Source organism: Crocuta crocuta, unplaced genomic scaffold (assembly GCF_008692635.1).
Source record: "Crocuta crocuta isolate KB4526 unplaced genomic scaffold, BGI_CrCroc_1.0 scaffold97, whole genome shotgun sequence".
NCBI lineage: Eukaryota > Metazoa > Chordata > Mammalia > Carnivora > Hyaenidae > Crocuta > Crocuta crocuta.
Genome location: NW_027531999.1, coordinates 8,805,018 through 8,829,869, shown reverse-complemented (window position 1 = coordinate 8,829,869; position 24,852 = coordinate 8,805,018). Strand labels below are relative to the sequence as shown.

The window sequence follows — 24,852 nt, the reverse complement described above, 5'->3', positions numbered from 1 at the left end:
CATTTGTCCGAATATTTGTCTAGAAAATAGAGCTTCCTTAAGCACTTCACTACTGTGTTATGACTAAAACCTCATGTAAAAGTGAGTTTCTCTTAAGTTATAGTGGATTTATCCCCTTGAAGGGAATAGAAAAGAGAAAGCTGTGATTTCTCAATTAATTTGCAACATGTTAATGAACTGACAGCCCCGTATAAGTTTTCCTAGCTTTACTTAAACTCTTTCACCAACAGTTTACTAGGGAGTAATTCAGACTATTCTAAAAGTATATTCCTCACACAGGATATTTTCTGCTGTAATGAACAAGATTTTATGTAAACTTTGAAACAATTTTCATGGCCTGGGTAATTGAGGGAAGTAAGAGATATTTTGGTTATCCCTTCTACCTCAGGGTTGAAAAATCATATTTCCCTCAAGAATCACATTCCCATAATACCAATGACTACAGCAGAATCCCAAGTCATGTAAATCTGTGATCAGACCCCTATGGGCAATTATCAGGTGCTTTTAAGACTTGGTGTAAGAGATGAAACTTGATAATTACTATTCATAGTTACTTTTTCTGATCTTCTCTGTGGCTTTAACTTCATTTTTGCTTATTTAAGTATTTTTTAACTTATTTAAGTGTTTCTAACTTACCTGCAACCTTCTGTTGATGAGGTTAACAGTAGAAGCCTAAGTGGAAGATAACTGCCATTTATCCCTTAAATGATAGCATCATCTTGGCCAAAACTGAAAACAGGGATCAACTGTCTTTCACTGAAAACATATTTTTAGAAGCAGTGTGTGTGTGTGTGTGTGTGTGTGTGTGTGTGTGTGTGTGTGTGTGTGTGTGGTTTCAGGTAAGCTTTAACTCCCTGTTGGAAGCAACTTAACCCAGAAAAATACCAAGCAGAGTAAGGAGAGTTTCTAGAAAGGGTCTAAAAGTGAGTCGTGGGCTAGGGCACCCTAGAAAGGATGGCTGTCAGCCAGGAAAGCGCGTGGTGCTGGTGTGTGCAGAGTGTTGCTTTGATGACTGTGGATTTGCAAGGAGGATGACTTCAACCTCTACCGTTCATTTAGTGAAGCCTTTGGATGATCTGTGGTGTCCCTGGCACTGTGCTAGTGGCTAGAGATACAAAGATTAAGAAGTTGTCCCTAACCTCAAGTTGCTCCCCCTTGTAGATGGACAACATAGCCCTCTAAACAGCATGGTGGGTGCTTGTGAGAAATGGATTTGGCATTGTACTTCTCATTATCCAGCACAGGCAAGGTCACTGGCACCTCTCTGTACCAGGAGCGAGGGTACAGAGATGCTCTGCCTCTGCCCCTGCCTTCTGGGCCCTGTGCTGGCAGTATGTTGCTATACCCTTGTCTAGTTAACTGTGACATTATCCAGTCTCTCTGTGTGTGTGCATGCGTATGTGGTCTCTTTTTGCTAATACTTAATACATCTGAAATGATACAGTGCTGTAATTGAAATGCATCCAAGGTCAGCGATGGCAAGAAGTAAGTAGGTAGGTGGGGAAGGGAAGGCAGAGCTGGGAGTCATCTTCACAGATGGATTGATGAGTCTGAAAGGTTGAATAGGCCTGAAGAAGGTGCAAGGCACAGTGTCATAAAATAATGTGTGTGTTAGAGGTTGGACTGTGTTCCCCCAAAATTTGTACATTGAAATCCTCACCCTCACTACTTCAGAATATGACCTTATTGGAAGACAGGGTCTTCACAGAGGTAACTAAAGTGAGTTCATTAGGGTGGACCCTAATCCAACGTGATCAGTGTCCTTATAAAAAGGGAAAATTTGCACACAGAAACAGAGAGAAGGCCATGTGAAGACATACCGAAGATAATCATCTTCAAACTAACGAGGCAAGCCTGGAACAGATCTTCCTTAGTGGCGCTTGGAAGGAACCAAGCCTGTGGGTACCTCGACCCTAGACTTGTAGCTGCCAGATCTGTGGGACAATGAACTGCTGTTGTTTAAAGCTCCCAAGCCTGCGGGGCCTTTTCACGGCAGCCCTAGGAAACGAATACAGTGTGTTTAGAGAATGAAACCAAAGCAACTGTTTTGTCTTCTCCAATGAGTGTAAAGTCCTGTGAGTGAAAAGACAGAAGAGCCGGTCTGCAGATGCCCACCAGAGTCCCCTCTTCTCCACGATTCATTGGGATTCTCATCTCAGAGCCCAGGCCACCTGGGCACTCCTCCTGTGCGGTACATTCTTCAGGTTTTTCTTCATTCCTTGTCAAGTGGTTGGCCTCTCCTACCAAAGCTCACTGCGTTTTTCGGCTGTTAGCTGATGGGATGTCATTACAAGCCTCATCTTAGCTATTTCATATTTGCCTCATTATATTCCCTCCGTGTGACTTATTAACCTGACTAGTGTGTCAGAAGCTGCTGTTATTCTTTGTTGAGAACATCCCATGGGGTAATACATAGTCCCAGCCATCGTGTCTGCTGTTTTCTGTCACATGCTTTATCCTTTATGACAATTCCAAATTTAACTGTGACACTCTTGCTTCCGAAAAGAAAGTTGAGAAAAGGGAAAAAAAAAAAAAAAGGCGAAACGGTGTTGTTAGCAGTGGCAGGGAATCACGAGGCTGCTGCCAGGTCCGCAGTTTGTGGGCCTGTTACCATGGGCCCCGGTGGGTGTGGATCCTGCTAGTCCCTGGGCAGATGGTACTGCCTCCAAGACCTGGGTCCGCAAGTCTGGTGTTGAGACAAGGGTCCACTTCAGGGCCCACAGTTGGTCCCCAGTGTGCCTGTTACCAGGTGCTCAAATGGGTATGGCACCCTCCAGCTTTCTGGACAGGTTCCTCACTGACAGGACTAGCTCGTCTAGTCATTCATCTACTACCACAGATGAATGCAGCTGGCACGGCATCACAGGCCAACCTCAGGGGCCATAGCCAGGACCGAGGTAGGCAAGCCTGTCTCCACAAGCACAGGAGCCAGGTCACAGGGCCACTTCAAGATCTACAGGTAGACCAAGCTCACCAGGTCTGCCTCCGGGAGCACTGAGAAACAAGCCTGCTAGCCAGTCACAGACCATGGATGACTGCTCTGTGACCCGTGCTGAGAGGGACTGGAACTGCATCATGGGCTTCTGCATGGTCCACAGCTAAGACCAAGGTCAGCAGGCCCAGGTAGGTGTGACTCCTCACGGGTCCCTTGGCAGGTACTTCTGGTGATGGGACCAAAGCCAAACAAGACTTTTATGAAGTCCCCTGGGGACTTGCTGTTTCTGGCTCAGTAGCCAGGATCATGGTTGGCAAGCCTCCCACCTGTGTCCACGCCTCCCTTTCAATTTCAAATTGGTCCTCTTCAGTCCTGGGCTCCACCAGATTTTTACACGTTCCTACCTGGATCCCAGAGCTCCCACACATGCACCTCTCTCCACGGATGGCTGCCAGATCATTCTGCAGTGGGACAGGAAGGAACGCTAGCAGGGAACCTCCCATTTTCACGGCTTGCTGATATCACCTCTGGGGTGGTCCGTGTTTTCATTCAGCCTATAAATATGTAATCATGACTTCCTTAGAGCAACCATTTACAGTATTGGGTTTTTTTAAAGTAATCATTAATATGCTCCTTTCCAGTAATATCTCTCCTTTGCATTATGCATATCCCCAGCAATAATGACCAAGTCTGTTACATTTCTTTGTGCTTTTTGTTTTATTTTATCACATGCCCTCTTTAAGCATTGGAACTAACACTAATTGCCATTATTTCTTCTCTAAACAGTATTTTGTTGTTTAAAAGAAAAGAGTAATTGAAACTATTTCTCCTTCCTATAATAGTAAACCAAGTCACTCAGGTGATTGTTTCACAGTTCCTTGTCCTAGACAAGGTGCCTGGCCAAGCCTGAGGCCCATGGCACAGGGAACCATATGTTCCCAAAAGGAAGAGCATCAAATATTTTTGAACAGAAGTAAAACCCACTGATTCTGAACTATTAATGCCCAGATTCACTTGGAAAAATAAACAGACATTCTCTCTAGAAGATGGTAGCTTCGCCATAGGCTTCAAGTAACTCTACCAAAATATCCAGCAAACAGACATCAGATCATAGAGAGTTCCTGCAGGAACTCCAAATATTGAGGTTATCGGAAAGAAACTGTGAAAGAGCTACTTACTGTGTTCAAGAAGATAAAAGCCAAGCTTAGATTTCAGCAGGGAACTATATCCTATTAACAGTAAAATAACAGATATGAAGATGTACTGCATAGAAATTCTAAAAGTGAAAAATATAGTGACCCAAGGTAACAAATCAGTGGATGGTTTTAACATCAGATTCAATACAGCTAAAGAGTGGATTATCGAAGTGGAAGACAAATCAGAAGAAAATAATTAAAATGCAGCATGGAAAAACAAAAGGGTAGAAAATGCAAAGGAGAAGGGTAAGAGATATAGAGAACACAGTCATGTGTCACATACTAATTAAATTCCCAGAAAAGAAAATGATAGAAAATAGAGACAATATTTACAAAGATAAAGGCTGAAAATTTATTAGTTTATAAAAAATATCATACAATTCAACAAGTCCAAAGAAATCCAGATAGAATATAGTTTTTAAAATCCTTATGTAAAGACATCATGATAAAACTGTAGGATACTTTAAAAGCAGCTAGAGAAGCAAGCAAAGAAGTAGACTCACAGTGAACTTCTCATTCAACAGGAACATAGAAGCCACAAGAAAATACAGTAGTATCTTTAATATATTGAAAGAAAAGAAACTGCCAACAAGGAAAAGTATCTTTCCATAAATGAAAGTGAAATAAAAGATATTTTCTAATAGAAACAGAGTTCATCACCCGCAGATTCATGCTAAAAACAATTTCTAAAGATGGGGGGTTACTCTTAAAAGTAAAAGGAATAGAGGCACCTGGGTGGCTTAGTTGGTTAAACATCCAACTCAGATTTCAGCTCAGATCATGATCTCATGATTGTGAGATCGATCCCCATGTTAGTCTCCACACTGAGTATGGAGGCTGCTTGAGATTCTACCCCACCGTCTCCCTCTGTCCCTTACCCCACGTGTGTTCTCTCTCTCAAAAAATAAAAATGAATTTTAAAATTAAAAATATATAAGGAATAGAGGTCAAATAATGTAACTAATATATGAATAAAGCTAAATGAATACCGACTATAACATCTAATGTCTTGTATTTAAATATGTATAAATATTTACATATAGATTCTATTATAATACATTACAAAAAATAGCACATAAATAAGAAGTAAAGGAAGTTAAGGTACTCTAAATTCTGTACTTTGGGAAAAGGATAAAGCTGTCAATTTACACTAAACTTTGATAAGCAAAGGTTAAATATGACCTAATTGTGGAAGATAAATGTAGAAGATAAATTTAAAAGCTCCAATAAGAGGGGCAACAGAGTGAATCAGTTGATTACGTTTCTGACGCTTGATTTCAGCCCAGGTCATGATCTCAGGTCAGGTTTGTGAGTTCAAGCCCTGCTTTAGGCTCTTCACTGACAGTGTGGAGACTGCCTATGATTCTCTCTCCCTCTCTCTGTCCCTCCCCTGCTCACACATTCTCTCCCTCTCAAAATAAATAAACTTTTTAAAAAATCTCCTAGAAGGTAACATAGAATAGTATCTTTATGGTTCTGAGATAGAAAAATATTCTTAAGTAGGACACAGAAAGCACTAATCGTAAAGGAAGAGATCAGTAAATTGATTATATTAAAATTAGAGATGGTTCATCTAGATACTATAGAAAGAGTGAAAAACCCAAGTACACAGTGGGAAAAGATATTTACAGCACATCTAACTAACAAAAGGCTCATATCCATATCTACAAATAAGTAGAAAACAAAACTGATAACCCAGCAGAAAATTGAGCAAGAGATTTGAGCAAAGTATTTCCAAAAGAAGAAATCCAAATTGCCTTAAACATATTATAATGAGCTCAGTCTCAGTCATCAGAGAAATGCATATTAAAACCACAATAAGATACCACTGCACAGTCAACACCGTGGTTTAAATTTAAAAACTGATAATTCCAATTCTTGAGGATGTGAAGTAACAGGAATTCTCTGTGCCAGTAGGAATACAAATCGAAACAGTTCTGGAAAACAGTCTGGCACTCGCTGTGAGCACCACTTCTGCTCCTAGATGCTGTGGCATGAATTCATAGCAGTCTTATTCTCAGTGGCCCAAAACTAGAAATAAGTCATCTATCAACAGTGAAAGGGATGAATTATGATGTATTCCTACAATGAATATTCAGCATTCCACAATGAAATACTACACTCCCAAGAAATGAATAAATCTTAACTACATCAAGTTGAACAAAAGAAGGAAGACAAAAATCATACATGCTGTAGGATTCCATTTATATGAAGTACAAAAAGGCTAAACTTAATATATTCTGTTAGAAATCAGGATAATGGCTACCTTTGGGGAGGAGAAAGAGGCATGTGGTAATTGGGAGAAACGAGAATCTTCACAATATACATTATTTCTTGATCTGAGTGGTGGTCACCTAAGTGTTCACTCTGATAATTCATCAAGCATACACTTGTGTGTATTTTTCTCTGTGTAGTTTCACTTCCAGTTTAAAAGCTTATTTGAAAAAAAAATACAATTGAGAACCCAGTGATACATGAGATTTATAAGGATTCAAATACAAAGTAATATCCTCTTTAGGATAATGAAGAAGAGAGCCTCTCTTTATATTGGTGATAGTGGGTGTTGTTTACCTGTCCCTCTTTCCTAGTAGACTCTGAACTTCCTGGGGCAGGGCTTGGGTCCTCATCTCTGCCTGACAGAGTAGATTCTCACAGAGCATGTGATTCACAAAAAAATGTCGTTAACATGAGAAATGTGCTCCTGTTCCCAGGTTAAGAAAACAACTGAAGCCACCTTGCAGACCATACAAGATATGGTCACCATTGAGGACTATGATGTTTCTGAATGCTTCCAGCACAGTCGGTCCACGGAATCTGTGAAGTCTACTGTCTCTGAGACCTACCTGAGTAAGCCCAGCATTGCCAAGAGAAGAGCAAACCAGCAGGAGACCGAGCAGTTCTACTTCATGGTGCGCCTGTTACTTCCAGCCACTCTTGGGACTCATCTCTGGGGTCTCCTGACAGCTTCTACAGCTGATCAGATCACCTGGGATCCTTTATTAAAATATGGACCCTCGTCTGCCCTCAGAGTTCCTGATTCTGTTGATCTAAGATAGGATTTAGGAGTTATACTTTTTTTTAAAATGTTTTTATTTTATTTTTGAGAGAGACAGAGTGTGAGGGGCGGGAGGGACAGAGAGAGGAAGACCCAGAATCCGAAGCAGGCTCCAGGCTCTGAGCTGTCAGCACAGAGTCCAACGCAGGGCTTGAACTCATAGACTGTGAGATCGTGGCCTGAGCAGAAGTCAGATGCTCAATGGATTGAGCCACCCAAGAGCTACCACTTTTTTGAAAGGTCCTCAGATAATTCTGAGAGGCCGACAGATTTAAAGAGGACTGCTACCAAACTACTTTTAAACTTTAATGTATATACATACATGTCACAAGGAGAGGTCATTAAAATGCAGGTTCTGATTTCAATAGGTCTGGGGAAGGAGGGCCCTGAGAGTCCACTCTGATAAGCTCCCAAGTGATTGTTAGTGCTGCTGTTCTGCTCAGACTGCACTCCGAGGAGCAAGGTTCTAGCATCTAGAAGATAAAAGTAGCTAGATTTTAGATATCTTAAATATCTTAAAGCTTCTTGAGAAATAGGTTTCTTTAAGTTCAAAATGAATCTTTCCTCTTGTAGAAACTCAGAGAATATTTGGAAGGCAGTAATCTCATCACAAAACTTCAAGCCAAACATGACTTGTTGCAGAGGACCCTTGGAGAAGGTCAGTTATCTGAAATAGACGGGAAGATGACATGGATCACGTATTGTGTCACGTTATCTATTCCATAAAGACTGTGAGCTATGGATTTGTGTTTTAAGCAGAGAACACTGTTTGTTTAGATTGGGCTTTTGCTGTAGCAGTAACAATCAAGATCTCCCTGAAACTGTCTTCTTTTTAAGCTTGGTGCTAACCTTGAGGAAGAGTAGGGAAATCTGGCGAGGGCTGAAAAGCCAACACAGAGCTCCAGAGGAAGGATCCACAGAGCGCAGTGCTCCTAGCTGCCCTGCGCCCACCTCCTGACCACCCGGCCACTTCTTCCTTACCCTATGGGACTTCTCCACCCTTCCGGCTCCACCTCACTTGTTTCAGTGGGCCAGTATTTGTTGTCGCATCTAATGCTTTCCTGGACTCNCTCCCCCCCCCTCCACTTTTTCCATAGACATTGATTTTACTTGAGAAATAACCTAATGAAGTTTACTATGGTAGCTAATAGTAACAATAACAAAAACAGCAATGGCTGCCACTTACATAGGGTTTTCTCTGTGCTAGGCATTGTTCTAAACTATATATTGAACTGGGCTATTACTTTTCCCATTTTACAGATGAGAAAACTGATGGGGGACAAAAGGGATTCTAGGCAAAAGGAACTGTGCAAATTGTTGTCTCTCTTTTCATCTTCTTGAAATTTAAAAGGAAAAAATGAATATAGGCAAAGTCCCCTTTTTAAGTCTAATTTTATATTTTATTCATACCCTATCTTGCTAGAAGTTATAAAAAGTGAAAGAGAATATGGACGAGAGTAAGAAACGAGAGGACTGAACTGTGTAACTCAGACCAAAAAGAAGTTGCTGCTCTTTGACCTAAACTGTTGTCTCCTACCATTCTAGAACCTTCCTACCAACAAGGCAGTTTTTTTTCATCACCTTATCTCCTGGTTTCCTCCGGGGAATGACCACTTGGAGAAAGGTCATCATGACCTAAGTCTACCATGTATTACAGTTAGGATGCCAGATTCTAAGATAAAGGCTGATTTCTCTTAGGAAAAAAAGTTAACACTTAACCTACTAAAAAATGTCTTAAAAAAGACAATAACCAAACACAATATGTGAACTTTCATTAGATACTAAATCAAAAAAGCAAAAGTTAACAAAATGCATTTTAAGGACAATTGGGGAAATTTAAAGATAGACTGTATATTAAATGACATTATTGAATTAATGTTAATTTTCTTAGTTATGACAGTGGTGTTATGAAGGACGATTCTGATTCTTAAGAAATGCTTGCTAAGTATCATAACATTTGCAAGTTACTTTCAAATGATTCAGGAAAAAAAAGAGTAAGAGAGAGGGAGAGAGAAGGAAATATGGCCAGTGTGGCAAAACGGGAAATCTAAATGAAGGAAATATGAATGTTCCCTGTACAAGGCATTCAAGTCTTCTATAATAGAGGTTTGAACTTCTTATAAAAAGCCCTTTTTCTTCTGTGAATCACGTCCCGAGTTTTTCCTTTTTTCCTTCAGGGTCCCATAAGATCATTTTTTCCATTTACCACAAACTGCCTGATATTTCAGTGATGCCCCCAGGGTCAGTTGCCCGTCCCAAAGCATAAATTATTGTAAGCATAGATGAACACATACAGGCACAAAGTCCTTCCTTACAGGACTTGATACCACTTTAGAACTATCGTGAGTTGGAGGGAATTCAGTAGTGGGTGAATTCATTCTTGGCACTGCACAGAGACACATGTGTTAATTCACTTGGGATCACATTCTGAGACTTTCATGATACTCCTTCTACATAGATCCCCCTATGTCTCCTGGAGAGAAAGCCCCAACGGTTCATATTATTTTACATGCCATTATTGGATAGGGCTGCATTCTAACCAATTTGCTGAGTCTACATGCCAGATTCCATCATCAGCTGCCGTAATGTGTAAAGCTGTTTTGTACCCTGTGAGCTCTGAGCCAGGGTTTTCTTTATCTTGGAATTTCTCTCAGTGGGTTCCAGTAACATAGTGATGCAAGCTCTGTTCAGGTGTAGCAGGCTGTCACCAGATTGGATTCATTCGGAAACCGATGGTTACCTCCAGTGGCATCAGACACACCAGTCTCTGCCCGCTTTTTGAGGACCTTTGTGCTCCCTGGTCCTACCCCACGTGTGGGCTTGGCCGGACCCCCCTTCTTGGTCACTGCCTTGGCTCAATGCTGGCAGCTTTGCCCAGAGAGAAGCTGAGCTTGGGGAATGTGCCCCGCCTTTGAGCCGGGCCGCTGTGAGCCCGCTGGCTTTCCGTGCAAGCCCTGTTCAAGTTAATAGGCTTATACCAGAGGAGACCAGGAGAGTTCATGGCGCCTGTCCCACAATGAGATAATCCAATGGTGAGCCCTTATGAAGGAATCCAAGTCTGGGTTTGGCTAATAAGGTTAGTAGCACAGGATTAAATGGTGTGTTTGGGGACAAGACTGACTTTTTATGTAAAAATCACATCTCTGAATTATGCTAGACTCACTGCTGCAAAAACTGCCTTCATAGTAAAACAAATAGAGCCTAACCCAGGGATTTAGCAGTTGATCGTACACAGCTGAAACTGTAACGACAGACATGTGTTTGGCCTGTCTTACTGCTTGCTTTTGGCAGCCTACCAGCGGTCCACTGAGTCCTTTGATTTACAACATTGCAAAACAACTAGATTGGGCTCTTAAAGGAGTACTGTCTTAAAGGAGTGTCAAAATTCAGAATTCCAAATCTTCAAAACTACTGATATAACAACAAACACATAATGAGTTGTTAAGAGCAAAGTCATCACCTTCTTCGTCATCCTTCAGCAACACTGTTGTACCCTTTTGTGCTGTCATTTGTTTTTAAATTGGAGAAGTTACATGGATATAGTAAATGAGATCCACATTGGCAAAACTGAGGCACTGAAATTGTTTCTTTTTCTTTTTATAATGAGCCTTCCTGTTCACACTGGCTTCTTTGTGTGCAGCATTGGAATTAAGGGGGGTGTAAATAACAGTGCAATTTTCTCTTAAGCAGAAAACCCCACACTGGAAGCTGAGTTCCACGTTCAATGGTTCCTAGACCTGGGCATAGGTTTCAGATCAAGGAATTAAATGGGTTATCCTCATCCAATCCATTGTCTGTCTTTGAGTAGAAGTACAAACACACTTTCAGAAGAGAAGCTGATTGTGAATAATTATGTTTTTTAAAAAGCAGTGTATTTTTAGGAAAAAAGACTGAAAACGCCAGGAGTCCTTCTCAGTCATTCATTAGGGACCCAATCCCAAGTGCCTCCCTTCAGTTTGAGCTCTGCACATTTTAAATATTTCATCTGCTTAGATTTTTGTTGTTGTTTTTTGGTTAGCTGGTTTGTTTGTTTGCTTTAATCTCAAATTGCCACCAAACAGTATTTTGGTCTTCTATTTGGGTCTGTGGTGATAAAATACATTTGAGTGTAAAAAATGATTCACTCCCTTATTCCCAAGTGAAATGGTCATAATAGTCAACGTAGGTGTTTTAGCAAGAACAAGATTATCTTGGGTCATGGGTCATTTTTTTCCTCCAAATAGCTTAGCTTGTGGGATGGGGTGGGGGAAGAAGTTGTCTGTTGTTTTTAATAATTAAATAGCCTTCCAAACAAAGTGATTGAAATCTAATCCTCAAACCACTGGAAGCTTTCACATTTCTCTGGGAAGCAGATTCTCCTAAGCTTGTGTGTTATTGATCTATTAATGATGATACTGATTAAAAAATAAAACCTCATTCATCAGTTGAGGCACACTCAGTACTATTAGCTGAACAAAACAATGGATGTTGTGGGGCAGTTATAATATGAATGATAGTTTTTGTGAAGCTTGCTCTTGGTTCATTAATCAAAATGTATCTTTTATAGGTTTTTAATTTTTTATCTCATACTATTAACCATGGAGCTGTAACAAAATGATTTTAAGCCATTTAATATGTGGTCCTTTTCTAAATCTAGAGAATATTTGGTTGGGATATTTTAACCAAAGTAGCAACATTTTTCAGTTATATGAAACATTTCATTTCATTTCTAAGGAATTATTAGTGTCCTCATCATTGAATCACTTAAAAGTGATTAACCTCTGTTATCCAATTTAATATTATAGATACTTTCAAATTTTAACTTAACATGTATTATATAATTTAGTAAATCTTTAGTCTTTTGTATTTGACTTTAGCCCCATGGGGCAGAGAGAGTATAAGCCATAATCCCTACCTTTCATTTAGAATCTTTCAAAGTATTTGCTGGGGAATAAAACTTACATTTTTATTTTATTATTTATTTATTATTATTTTAGAGAGAAAGGAGCACACACACGCATGTGGGAGAGAAAGGCAGAGGGGGAGGAAGAATCTTAAGCAGGCTCCACACTCACTGTGGGACCCAACACAGGGCTTGATCCCACAACCTTGGGCTCATGACCTGAGCAAAATCAAAAGTTAGACATTCAACCAACTGAGCCACCCAGACATCCCGAGACTTTTATTTTACAATATATTACTTGGGAGCTTAGGTCTAGAATTAAAACCAACCCGGACCCTAGGGCCAGACCCATCTCATACTAACAGCGTGACCTTGAGCAACTCACTTGCCTCCTGTATGCTCAGTCTCTCCCGTAAAATAAAAATAGCCAGTAAAAATCTTTATAAGATTGTTGTGAAAATTGTGAGTTAGTGTATAAAAATGCTTAGAAAAGTGTCTGTTCAGTAGTGGGCATCATTGCTGTTCTTACTGTTGTTAGTAATACATTTTATGTCATACTTCTATAATAATAAAGTATGTAACATGACAGAGTACAACATAAGCCAGCTAGTTCCTCTGCCTTCAACCATTTCCTTATTCTTTTTTTTAAATGTTTATTTTTTGAGAGAGAGAACACAAGTGGACCAGGGGCAGAGAGAGAAAAGGAGACACAGAATCTGAAGCAGGCTCTAGGCTCTGAGCTGTCAGCACAGAGCCCAGCGCAGGGCTTTGAACCCATGAACTGTGAGATCATGACCGGAGCTGACGTCGGATACTTAACCGACTGAGCTTAACCAAATGGCACTGTGCCCCCATTTGCTTATTCTGCTGATACACCCTGGGTGATCTCAGCTAGCTCCTGTGGCCCCAGAACAACCTAAATGCGTGGGGACTCTCAGATCTTCATCTCCAGCCCTGTCTTCTCTCTGTGCTTTAACCCTAAGCCAGCTTCCTACTGAAGGATAGCTCGTGAGACATCATGTGCCACACTCAGCTCACTGCCCCCCACCCCTACTTTCTAGTAGACTGACTCTCCCACTTATGAGTAGCTATAGTTACTCTTGAGATCTCTGTCCACTTTCTCCTTTTTCTTGTCCCCCAAAGTAGCAAAAGGCTAGCAAAAGGAAGGGGCTCTTAGAGTTAAATGATAGATAGAGTTGAGTAGTGGGGGGAAAATCAGATTGTTCTCCTTTCCTCCTACCCTGACTCCAAGTCATGGCCCACAGCTGATTCTACTAGACCTACAATGGCCTGAGTCTCTTTGAGGAAGGTATTCTCAGATAACAACTTTTGCCCACCCCCGCCAGTTTGGTAAATAGACATTAATCAAATACTTTGGTTTTATTTTAATGTTTATTTGTGTGAGAGAGAGCAAGTGGGGGAGGAGCAGGGGGTGAGGACAGATGATGTGAAGTGGGCTCCCGTACTGACAGCAGAGACCCCTACGTGAAACTTGAACTCAAGAGCCGTGAGATCATGACTTGAGCCAAAGTCAGACACTCAACAGACTGAGCCACCCAGGTGCCCCTCAAATACTTTGTTACTTGTTCTTCAAAAGCAGATAATAGAGTAAAAGACTCTCTTGCCTTTGAGTGTTCATTCACTGTTTTCCAACAAGCCAGCTTTCTCTACAATTATTATATTGGCCTTGCCCCGCAAGTCTGAGTCATTGCATTATGATATAATGGGTGGGGCGTACCTGTTAGTGCTGCAGCGTGACCCCTCTCTTGTTAGCTGTAACTTCAGGCTCTTTCAAGACCATATCATTCTGCAAACAAACCAGTGGAATGGGTCAGTCTTCCCCACCCCTTCCACAGCTGCAGCCCACATGTGAGAAAAAGCAGACAACAACCACAGACACATTCACACTTGGAATTAGCACAGATCGTAGGAGCACTACAAAAATACAGATCTGATATTTAAATCAAGTCAGGAAGCCGGAATATACAAGAAGAACCTTATGTTTCAAATGACAGGGAGCTTTGGAAATGCTATTAGCTTATAAGTTGTAGAATGTAGCATAATATAATATCCTTGTACTTAATATCTGCAAATGTCAGTTCTGATTATAAAATGCAAGTTCTTACAATAAACTATTTGTAAAAAAATAAAAAATAAATAGATATGAAAAAACAAAAAAAACAAACAAAAAAAATTTAAAAAAATAAATAAAATGCAAGTTCTCACCTGATGGTGTATTATTGAAAGAACACCAACTTAAGGTAAAAAAAATTGAGTTTTCCCAACCCTATTTGACCACCTTCTCCCCAGGTATCAGTCAAGACAGAGGAAATAACTAACATTCAAATCTTGGGTGTGTTTTATTTGTATTTCATTGTTAACCTTACAGTGATGATCCAACAGCTATTTCATGTTTTCTAAATAATAAGTAAATAAATATCCTTGCCTCAAATTGACAAGTGAAACATGTTTCTCTGACCTATAGGATTTGTTTAATTCCAGGTACAGACTTTATGAAATACTGTACTTACTTTAAATTACTTGTCTATTATTACATGCTATCCTAATGCTTTCCACCATAAAATTTGTAATTATTAGAAACTCATCATCTTAAAATAAGGGACAAGGGATTCAAAAGATTACCAAATGCATTCCACTGATTCCATTCACTTAACTTATTTTAATTTTTTTCCTACAGGTCATAAAGCTGAATATATGACTACAAGGTAGGAAAATGTTTTATCATAACTCATTGGGTCTCACCCTTTTTCTTTCTTTACAACAAGCAACCATTTCAGTGCCACAAGAATGAACATACTTTGCTAATGAACATGGAAGATAGTTTTGACTCAGTAAAACCTAGTTACATGACATGTTTTGGGTTCTCATAAAACCAAATTTACTCCTGCAGATCTGAGGGCTTCTCATTGTGATTGTAAAGCTCATTAACGAGTAGACTGCTTAAGAAAGACCTAAATCAAATGGGTTTGGTTTATCTAATCCAAAACACTCTAAGTTTCTAGAAATAGTCTGATTTGAGAATTTAATTAAGAAGCAACATTATGTACATATCTGGTGTATTAGCAAATAGAAAGCATGATTAGTTACTTTCTGTTCCACTTTTCCTTATGTCATATAAAACTTAAACCTCTACTGAGTATTCAGGATTTTAGCTCCTTGCCCCTTTTGGGTTCACTTGAAAGATTTAACTTTCAATACATCTGTATTGCACTTTTTTTCTTTCTTTTTTCCCCCCTTTTTTTCATTCATAAAAGGATTTTGAAGCCACTGCTGAGAAAAGCCTTTTTGGAAGCGGATTCTAATTTGGGCTGCGGAGAGTGTGCAACTTTTATTTTTCTGTCCCAGCATTTGTATAACAGCCAGAAATTATTCTAGTTGGCATTTCTAGACTTTATACTCTTGAGAAGCTGAGTTCTCTTTGAGATGAGAAGCATTTAGAAGAGTGATGTGTGTGTGCGTGTGCATGCATGTATGTTGCAATAATTGGCAAGTTGATTTTCAAGGCTCTGTATGTTTCTACTGGGCAATTTATTCAAAAGGAAGCTACTCTTGGTGAGCCAACTAGGAAGATACAGCTAATGACTTGTCTAAACTTTACAAAAATACTGAGGGTTTCTTTCTTCCCTGTGTCAGTGATGAAGAGGAATATTACTTCTGCAGTTTATGGACCTTTTTTTCCATATATATTATCTTTGTACTATCAACTGTGTTACCTGTTGTCTCTGTTATAAGTAATATAAGGCACTTGAAAAAAAAAAATTTTTAGGGACGCCTCAGTGGCTCAGTCATTTAAGCCTCTCACTCTTGATTTCTGCCCAGGTCTTGATCTCATGGTTCATGGGATCGAGCACTGTATGGGGCTCCGTTCTTGGGATTCTCTCTCTCTCTCTCTTTCTCTCTCTCTCTCTCTCTCAATAAATAAATAAATAAATAAACTTAAAAATATTTTTTCAAACATGAAGAAATGCAAATGTATTAATTTGCAATAAGAACTGTCATTGCCAAACAAACTAGATATTTGCATCAACTTGACTTGTGCTGTCATTCACATGGGCATCCTACGTAGGAGGCCAGATTAAGGAAACTGTGGCAGGTACCAAACTAGAACTGGTCAAATAATCCAAACATAGAACGGCAAGGTTCTGATTCTGTTCACGTGACGTGGGCATTGGGAGAGCAGCTCCGTCTGTGTGCCAGGCTGCCGGATAAGCCCCCCCGCCGCAGAAGTTACTTTGACAAGCACTTGGGTCGCTTGTTTTGATCTCAGGTTTCTCTCACAACGGTAGTGTCTTCACATATGCCCCATAATTTAGAATCATCAAGGGAGGCGATTTTTAGGCCTGTGGTAGACAACTCAAAAGACATTTCTTCATTTGCCCCAACCAGGAGCCGCTCTGTGTCTCTCAGTCATGCAGGAACCATTATCTAGCCCTGTTAGGGGGCTTTGGCTCGATCTACAAGATTTGCTTGTCTCATGAATCCATGACCAAACAGAATGAGCCTGTGCTCTTACCCCTTGAGCTTCGTCATCTGCTCTGGATATCACCAAATGTGCAGCTCTGATAGACTCTGTAATGACCATTTTTTCCAGTTTCTGTATTTGATGCTTTGATGTCTTGGGGATACTTTGCTCATTTTGGAGGAACTGCCTCTCGCAAGGTTAGCCAATTTGTAGAAATAGTAAAGGTCATGCTTGCATGTATGCCTTTTATATGCAAACCGACCCATCCAGACCCATACCCCCAACCGCATCCTTTATGGGGCTTTCACTTTCAGGGTGACTCTTCCCCTTCCCTAATCACCACAGAGCCAGGTACCAGACAACTGTTCCCAGAGCCTCCCCAACTTATTCCACCTAGCCAGTCCTAACCTGCTTACCCTGCCTTGTCCATTCCTTCCTGTGGAAGCCACAGCATTGCCTGTACTTCCTCTCACTCCCTCTGCCTCCTGACTGACCACAGTGCTACCTCATGGACCACCACGTCTCCCATGGAGTAGCATGGCCCCCTCCTCTTGGGAACTGTGGGTAACACACTGTCTTTTCACTGACTGTTACCTCTGATCTGTTGGCTCTGCCACACCTGAATAAAAATAAAGTCTACATTTTTAAACACTTGTAAAATAATGAAAAGAGTAGATGAACCAACCACATAAGGTTAAGCTCCTTGATGGGTGGTAGTTTTGGTGTTTATGCCTACCAGATCCTTTCTTCTGCAAATGGCACAGAATTCAGTGTGCAAAAGAGATTTCCAAAATGTCAGCTGTGGCAGGACGTGACATGGTGCCTGGTAGAAGTGTCTGTATTTGTTTCTAGACACTTGTAAAGACTCCTTGTAACCTCTCAAGCACGTGGGGCTTCAGGTGCTGTTTGCTGTACACTCCACCAGTCCTCTGAGCCTAACTGCTGGTTGAGTCTTAGAATTTGACTGTGGAAGGCTGTCAGGTTTGCTCCCCTACCTCTCTCGGTAGCTTGGTAATGTCTTACAAATCTAGTCAGGCTTCCTCGTATTCTTGGGATTTTTGTTTCTGAGCTGAACTTTTGTTTCTAAACTCTCTGAACTTGAATGAGCCAAAAAGATAATTCTTCCTAGACAGTTTGCAGCATAATGAAAGACTTCACCTAATTTTTTTTTTAAGTGTGATGTATACCCTCATATAAACCTTCCAATTAAGAAGGAGTTAAAATAGAATGTCTGAAGAGAATTCTTGGGGCTATTCTTCCCTGTACTCCATTCAGCACAGTTGTAGAAGCTGAGTCAGGCACTTCTGCTCTCTTTGCTCTTAAGAGGAACAGAGGAAGTTCCCTCTCTGCATTACAGAGCAAGATGAGACAGGGTCTAAATATAGCATGCGGAACACTGCACGTGCCTATAGAGAGCCTGGCTTAGCCACCAGGGCAAACAGACTGGAGATGGAGAGAGTCCAGAACAGAATAAGGGGTGCATCCTAATGCTCTACAAATACGTAAGTGATGAGACAGTTGGTTGTAAAGAAATAATAATTCATATGAGCATGTTAACTACTGCCCCAAAAAAGATTGAAACCATACTCATTATTTCACATGTGACTCCATTAATAGTTACTTTTGCATAAACTAAAACCCCATGAATATCTGAGGACTTTTAAACAGATGTGATATTTTAGTTGTAACCAAAAGTATTATATTTAATTTCTCATATTGGGATTATCAGGAGCCCTAACTTTTATGACTTGTTGTGTCGTCTGTGGGACTCGTAAGCCAGTCGAATTTGTAACACTTGGCCAGATAGCTCACAATTCCATTTTTAAACAAACTAGCAAACAAATGTCAAATACAACATACAAGAAAAGAGTACTCTGAACGAATAGTTTGTATGGTCTTTGGTCACATAAGTAAAAGTAAGTAAATGGGAAATGGGAAGAAGTGTTTTCCCCTTGGGTAGGGATGGGGAGGGAACATAAGAATTCTTGTTTTGCAATTGTGATGTGACCTATGAGTGTTTCATTTATTGTTTGATTTCTGCCATGCTCAGTAATTATATTCCCTTCCCTTAGGCCTCCAAACGTTCCCCCTAAGCCCCAGAAACACAGGAAGTCCAGACCCCGCTCACAGTATAATGCTAAGTTGTTTAATGGGGATTTGGAAACATTCGTCAAGGTACTGGCACCAGCCATCTGGGTGGCTGATCTCCACGCTTCTTGCTATAATGGTCTCAGCCTCTCATAAAAGGAGGCAGGTCATTATGTCCAAGTCTGTCCTGGGGCTCTTTGCTTTCCCAGAAAATCAATATAATATTTCCTGAAGTCAGAGAGGAAAGAATATTTGGTTTGAGTGCCTTCAGAAGAGGAAATAAATGTGGGTATTATTATGCTGGCAAAAGAAAGCCCTGTTTCTTTATTAAAAAAAAAACAAAAACATAATTTGTGCAAAAAGGAAAAGAGCTACCTGATATGTTGGTTTTATGTGTTTTTTTAAATTTATTTATTCAAATTCAACTTAGTTAACATACACTGTAAAATATTTTATTTTTACTTGTGCAAATTAGATGGCACAACATGTATCTTTAAAGTACATTGTTAGGGTAGCTCTGGAGCACGAGAGTTGATTTCCCGTGACTTGAGGAATTCATTATATTGGATAAATTGTAAAGCCCTGTGGTCTGTATCTTGTATCTCTGCTGTGTTTACTCTGTCTTCTTTTTCATCCTGTATTTCTGATAATGCTTCTAGCCGAGGACGAAGGAACTCACACGCGAGACATCAGGTATAGTGCAAGGGGAGGCAAGGGCCCAGCCTCTTTCGCTCTTCGTATCATTTTCAAACCATAATCACGCTTGGCTTTAATTGGATTTTTTAAAGACTTTAAAAGAAAAATGTTTGCAGTTGGAAATTAGACGGGTTTAAAAATAGGCTTTCCTCTTTATAGATTCCTATCTATTTACTAGCAAAAGGAATTACAGAAATCAAACACTGATTTTGGAAGATTTGTCTTCTCTAGTAAAACTGGATAGACACTTTTTATATTACATACTTGGAAGTTGTGCCAAATTCAAGTCAAGGGCTTTTGTTACGGCACGCCAGTGTTAAATACCAACTGTGCACAATATTGGATTGTGGACCCTCATATAAATGATACAAAAAAGAGAAGAGCTTTCTTTTTCATGGCTACCATTTTATGACACTGTTTCAGAAGATTCAACTTACATAGGAAGCTACATCATTAAGAACCTCCCTAATAATATGTTACAGACGGCTTAGTTTCTTTAAAGACAGATCTTTTTTCAAATATGTACACTAATGGCTAAAAAATGTGTGTGCATGTGGCATGTACACATGGACAAATACACACACACACACACACACAGATTAAAAACCTCTGGCAGCTTTAAAACCTCTGGCAGCACTAATACCCTTAACCTTGGCATTAAGTGAAAAGCCACTGGACAACCTAAATCACAATCACAAACCCACTGCCATAAGCCTCCACAGAGCCTTATTGGCTCTAATTTAATATAAAATTATTGTCAAATTTGATTAGCTAGTTTCCCAGCCCCCGGCCTATAAGCAGGGGCAAATGAGATGGAGAGAAGGGAAGATAAAGGTAAGGTGAGAGGCCTGAGATGTGCAGAGGAGGGCTGTAGGAAAGCTCAAAGAAACAAGTGTGTGATCCCATGGTATTTGATAACCTAATACAAGAATGACTGCTTAAGATGATAGAACAGCTACTATTATATTTTTAGAGAGATTTTTTTATTAAGAACTGTTAATGGCAACCAAATTTAGGTACTAAAGAAGGAGCAAACCAGTTATTACGGGAAATTCACTTATGTGAGCTCCTCTATGTTCCAGATGGCATATTAAAGAATCTTTGGTCATAGCAGTAAAACAGTGGATACAGAGATCTCTGTGCGTCTGAGACTTGCTCGATCGGTTGAGGTCTCCACAATACCACCGTGAGACAAGCAAACCACTTTTCCTTTCTCCCATGGGAAAACTGAGGTACAAAGGGATGTATTTGAATGATAGATGGAGCACAGCCATTGTTTCACTTCTTATAAAGTATTTTCTACCAACACGTTTGGCATCCATGAAATTAAAACACACACACTATTTTTTTACCACAAAATTCATTATACCAGAATAAAATACAGATGATAAGCAAAATATTAGCAATTACCTGAATAAATGTAAAGATGAAAATATTTTTAAATAATATGAATACTGAAGACATTTTTATCAAGGACTGTCTTTGTGCAAACATTTTTCTTTTAATAACATTTTATTCTTTGTTTTTGCTTTAATACTAAGTTCAGCAGAGGTGCAAACTAATATTCTCCTTTTATCCCTTGCATTTAAATATTTGTTGCTCTTCTAGAGTACAGTGTTAAATGAATTGCTCATATAGGAGATACTCTCCCTAAAGCACACATATCTAAAGGGAAAATCCCCTCACATATTCAGTAAGTTTTGATGTTATTACATTGCTATTCTTGAGCCAACTAGTCACACTAAAAAGAGTTTGTATCCTTGAGGACCTTCTCTAAGAAATTAATAAAGTTTATATACCTAAGACAGTTTAACTAATTAGAGAAACTTAATCCAGGCTCCAGAAGTAATTGAAGCATTTACTAGTTTACACACTGATTAGATGGTCTTAAAACTGAAAATAAAACTATTCCTCGAGAAGTATATTACCCATTGTAGGAATAATAAAGAGTTTAAATTGCTCAGCTGCAGTGTTCCCCGTTCTTCCCCTGTTGCTTAATTGGAAAGGCTAGTGGATTCTGAATTGTTCTAATATATTAAGACAACCAAATTCTTCTTGTATTTCAGAATAAAATTCCTCATGAATTAGTACCTGATGTCTGCTAATCGTTTTGAACCTCCATGTTTCCTGTAAAGATCTAATTGCTGAAAGAGCAGAATCTTTAAAAGTACATGAAAAATAACTCCATAGTCTGTAACCTTCTTTAACTCCATGGAGTGCATGGCATTGATACTTATTTAACTGTGACCTCAGCAGCTCCTTCATCTCATCTGTCATCCTATACATGGTTTTAAAAAGTTCCAGAGTTCACATTTGTTCACTGACTATACAGTGAAGAATGCACTGACTATATTACAAGATGTGGGGAAAGAAGGCCAAAAAACCATCCCCTCCTAAGAAAGCAAGATTTAATGGGATGTGCATTTGTGCAATCTTTTCATAATCCTTAAAACATGTAAAAATAACAACGAAAAATCCATGAGTAAGTTCTGATGCAGACCAAATAAATATATGACACATTATAATCCTCTGTAAAGCAATCCTCATATCCTGTATCTGGAAACATGTAAGTTTTGGGTTTTTTTTAAGTTACTGTTGTCATCCAGATGGTGTACTCTCGAGGATGTCACAGAGAGGATCCTGCGATGGCCAGATTGTTGTGTTTGGTGACCAATATGGCTGTAAGATGGCCATCTAAGATAGTCCTAAAATGCTAAAGTTAGAATACAGAGAGTTCTTTTTAGGTCCATTAGATTAATTACTTGTATAAATAATCTTCTTAAAAAATGAATGAGCCTAGATATAAGAAAAAGAGATGAATTAGCATTGACATCTCTAGACACAACAGAGTAGATTGAAACAGAATTGCCTTAGATGTATTTAATTTGGTTTGCTCCAGAATTGAAATATACCTTTGGTTAAATATAATTTGATTTTTGGCCTTTGTGGAATATTTTAGAGGGGGATATATTTGGAAATGATCATCTAAAAGGAGTAAAAATCACTCCTAGGGTTAAACTATGAGCTTTACTACTGTGTGTGATTTATGACTCTCTTTTGTGGTTAAGTGGTTTCCATCTCTTTACCCAGGACTCAGGACAGATTATCCCCCTCATTGTGGAAAGCTGTATTCGGTTCATCAATCTCTATGGTAGGCCATCTTTTCTTTTCTTTTTTTTTTTTTCCTTAAGATTTAATTAATTAATTAATTAATTTATTTATTTAAGTGATCTCTATACCCAACTTGGGGCTCAAACTTACAACCCCAAGATTAAGAGTCACGTGCTCCATCAACTGAGCCAGCCAAGCAACCCTGGAATTCTTATTTTAAAAAAGTAATCACTATAGTATTTCAGTGAATGTGCTTTCCATTAAACATTTGATTACTGGAGAAAGGGGAACCTGGAGGCTGTGATGGGAGTTTTTCATTGCCTTCCTCTTCTATTCTCTTTAGGTCTTCAGCATCAGGGGATTTTCAGAGTGTCCGGTTCCCAGGTGGAAGTCAATGATATTAAAAATTCATTTGAAAGAGGTAATGGCATGTGTATACCTACAAACAAACCATGTTAAAAAGCCATCATTTGCCATAGAGTGAAGTGGCATACTCATTCTCTATATCTCCAAAACCTTTCATTTCATTTTGAATGTTGACATACAAATCTGTTTGGGATAGCTGAGAAATGAAGCCAAAATCATAAAATTTTGTAATCAAGTATAGAAAAGCATATGAGCTTTATATCCTGGCTTAGGACTAGCACTGACAGTCCTCAGCGTATGTCATAGGTGGCACGTGAGAGGGTTCTAGAAGAACAGCCAGGTAGCCCTGGGCCTCCATGGCATGCATTGGAAGTGACTCATCCCAGCTGCATGTCTATGTCCTTTGTCAGGAACACTTTCCTTCCTCTTATTACCACCCGTAGATTCCTTCCCTGTGACCTTAGTTGGTGCCTCACTTTTATTCATAATTGGCTATCAAATACTAGTGAACTGTTAATTCACACATTATAATTAGCAAAACCATATACTTTAGTGTTAGGGAGACCCAGAATCAAATCAAACTCTTTCATTTACTAATCATTTGATTTTGGTCAAGTTACTCATCTTTTATTTAGGTCTCAGTTTCCTCAGCTGCAAAATTCCAAGATTTTGAGGAGGTGGTGTAATCAGTGCAAATGCCTGCCTCCTTAGTGATAGCTCTTAGTTATTGATGCTCCCCAATCATGATGATTTGTGTCACGTTGACCTCTGGATAAATAAGTCTGTATCTTCCTTCCTCTGCTTGGAAGTCGAGCTGAACTTGCAGAGTGAGACATGGAGACAGGGCTTCTCTCTCAGTCCCATTTCCTTTGGCACAGAGCCCTTGAAGTCTGAAACCTTGGTGGAAGAGGCAGACTTGGAGCCAGATTGTTTTTTCTGTTTTAAGTTCTCTGATATGATGCGTGGCCTTCGCTCTCAGCAGCTCAGTGCCCCCAGACTCTTACATGAACCATGCTCAGCATAAGTTGAAATGTCTAAAGCATCACTTTCCTGTGCCAGTCACCACAGGCAAAATGCTTTATTATTTTGCCTTGGAAATCCCCCCGGTTTTTTGTTATTTGTTTGTGATCTCTTTGGGTGAGGCTTTCTCTCTGTGGGAAAAAAAATTTGTAAATTTGTGTTCAGAGAACACAGAGAAAAAGGAATCACAGGTCCCTGAAAATAAACTGCCCCAAGAGGCAAAGAAAGCAGGAAGGGAGGAAGGGAGGAAGGAGAAAGAAAGAAAAGAAAGAGAGAAAGAGAGAAAGAAAGAAAGAAAGAAAGAAAGAAAGAAAGAAAGAAAGAAAGAAAGAAAGAAAGAAAGAAAGAAGGAAAGAAGGAAAGAAAGAAAGAAAGAAATGGGGGGAGAGAGGAAGGAAGGAAGAAAAGAAAAGAAAAAAGAAAAAGAAAGAAAGAGAAAGGAAAGAAAGAAAGAAAGAAAGAAAGAAAGAAAGAAAGAAAGAAAGAAAGAAAAAGAAAAGAAAGAAAGAAGCTAAAATATACAATTTTTGTGAATTTCAGAACAGACATGTGAATAAAAAGCGGAGTTTGATTTGAGGCTGCATGTTACGTTGAACTTCTTAAGGATTTTATCTCTGTTTAATTCTTAGGGAGTGGGGTAGCCAGGCCAGTTACCATAAAGAATAATATAATTTCCTATTTGTAATATATTTTTAAATTTCTACTTTTTATACAAATATCTTGGTACTAGTAAGGGAACATTTTCAAATTCCTCTATCTGGTTTCAGAATCCCCCACTGCTGAAGGCAGCTTTCACATGTGCCATGAACACTGCCATGCCACTGGGAAATACTTATTTAATTGTAGGAATTCACAGTTAGGTGCATCCTATAATACTTCTGATATTGTATCTATAGTGTGTCTTTTTCCAGTAGGACAAAAAAACACAGAGTGTAGTATTTGAATTCATGTCAAGCTACAATTAGATTTTAACTTTAAATCCCACAATATTTTGTTTACATTTGGGTAACTTGGATTAGG

General features: G+C 39.4%; 1 protein-coding gene across 1 annotated transcript in view; it reads left to right on the top strand.

Annotated features, from left to right (window-relative positions):
- The window catches only part of SRGAP1 (SLIT-ROBO Rho GTPase activating protein 1), a 281,502-nt gene that overhangs the window by 217,412 nt on the left and 39,238 nt on the right, over nt 1-24,852 (top strand). Inside the window, exons 9-14 of the mRNA XM_077775205.1 lie at nt 6,843-7,040; nt 7,760-7,844; nt 14,767-14,794; nt 18,624-18,726; nt 22,426-22,486; nt 22,790-22,867. Of these exons, the coding sequence (XP_077631331.1) occupies nt 6,843-7,040; nt 7,760-7,844; nt 14,767-14,794; nt 18,624-18,726; nt 22,426-22,486; nt 22,790-22,867 (553 nt within the window). The remainder of the gene's footprint in view (nt 1-6,842; nt 7,041-7,759; nt 7,845-14,766; nt 14,795-18,623; nt 18,727-22,425; nt 22,487-22,789; nt 22,868-24,852) is intronic.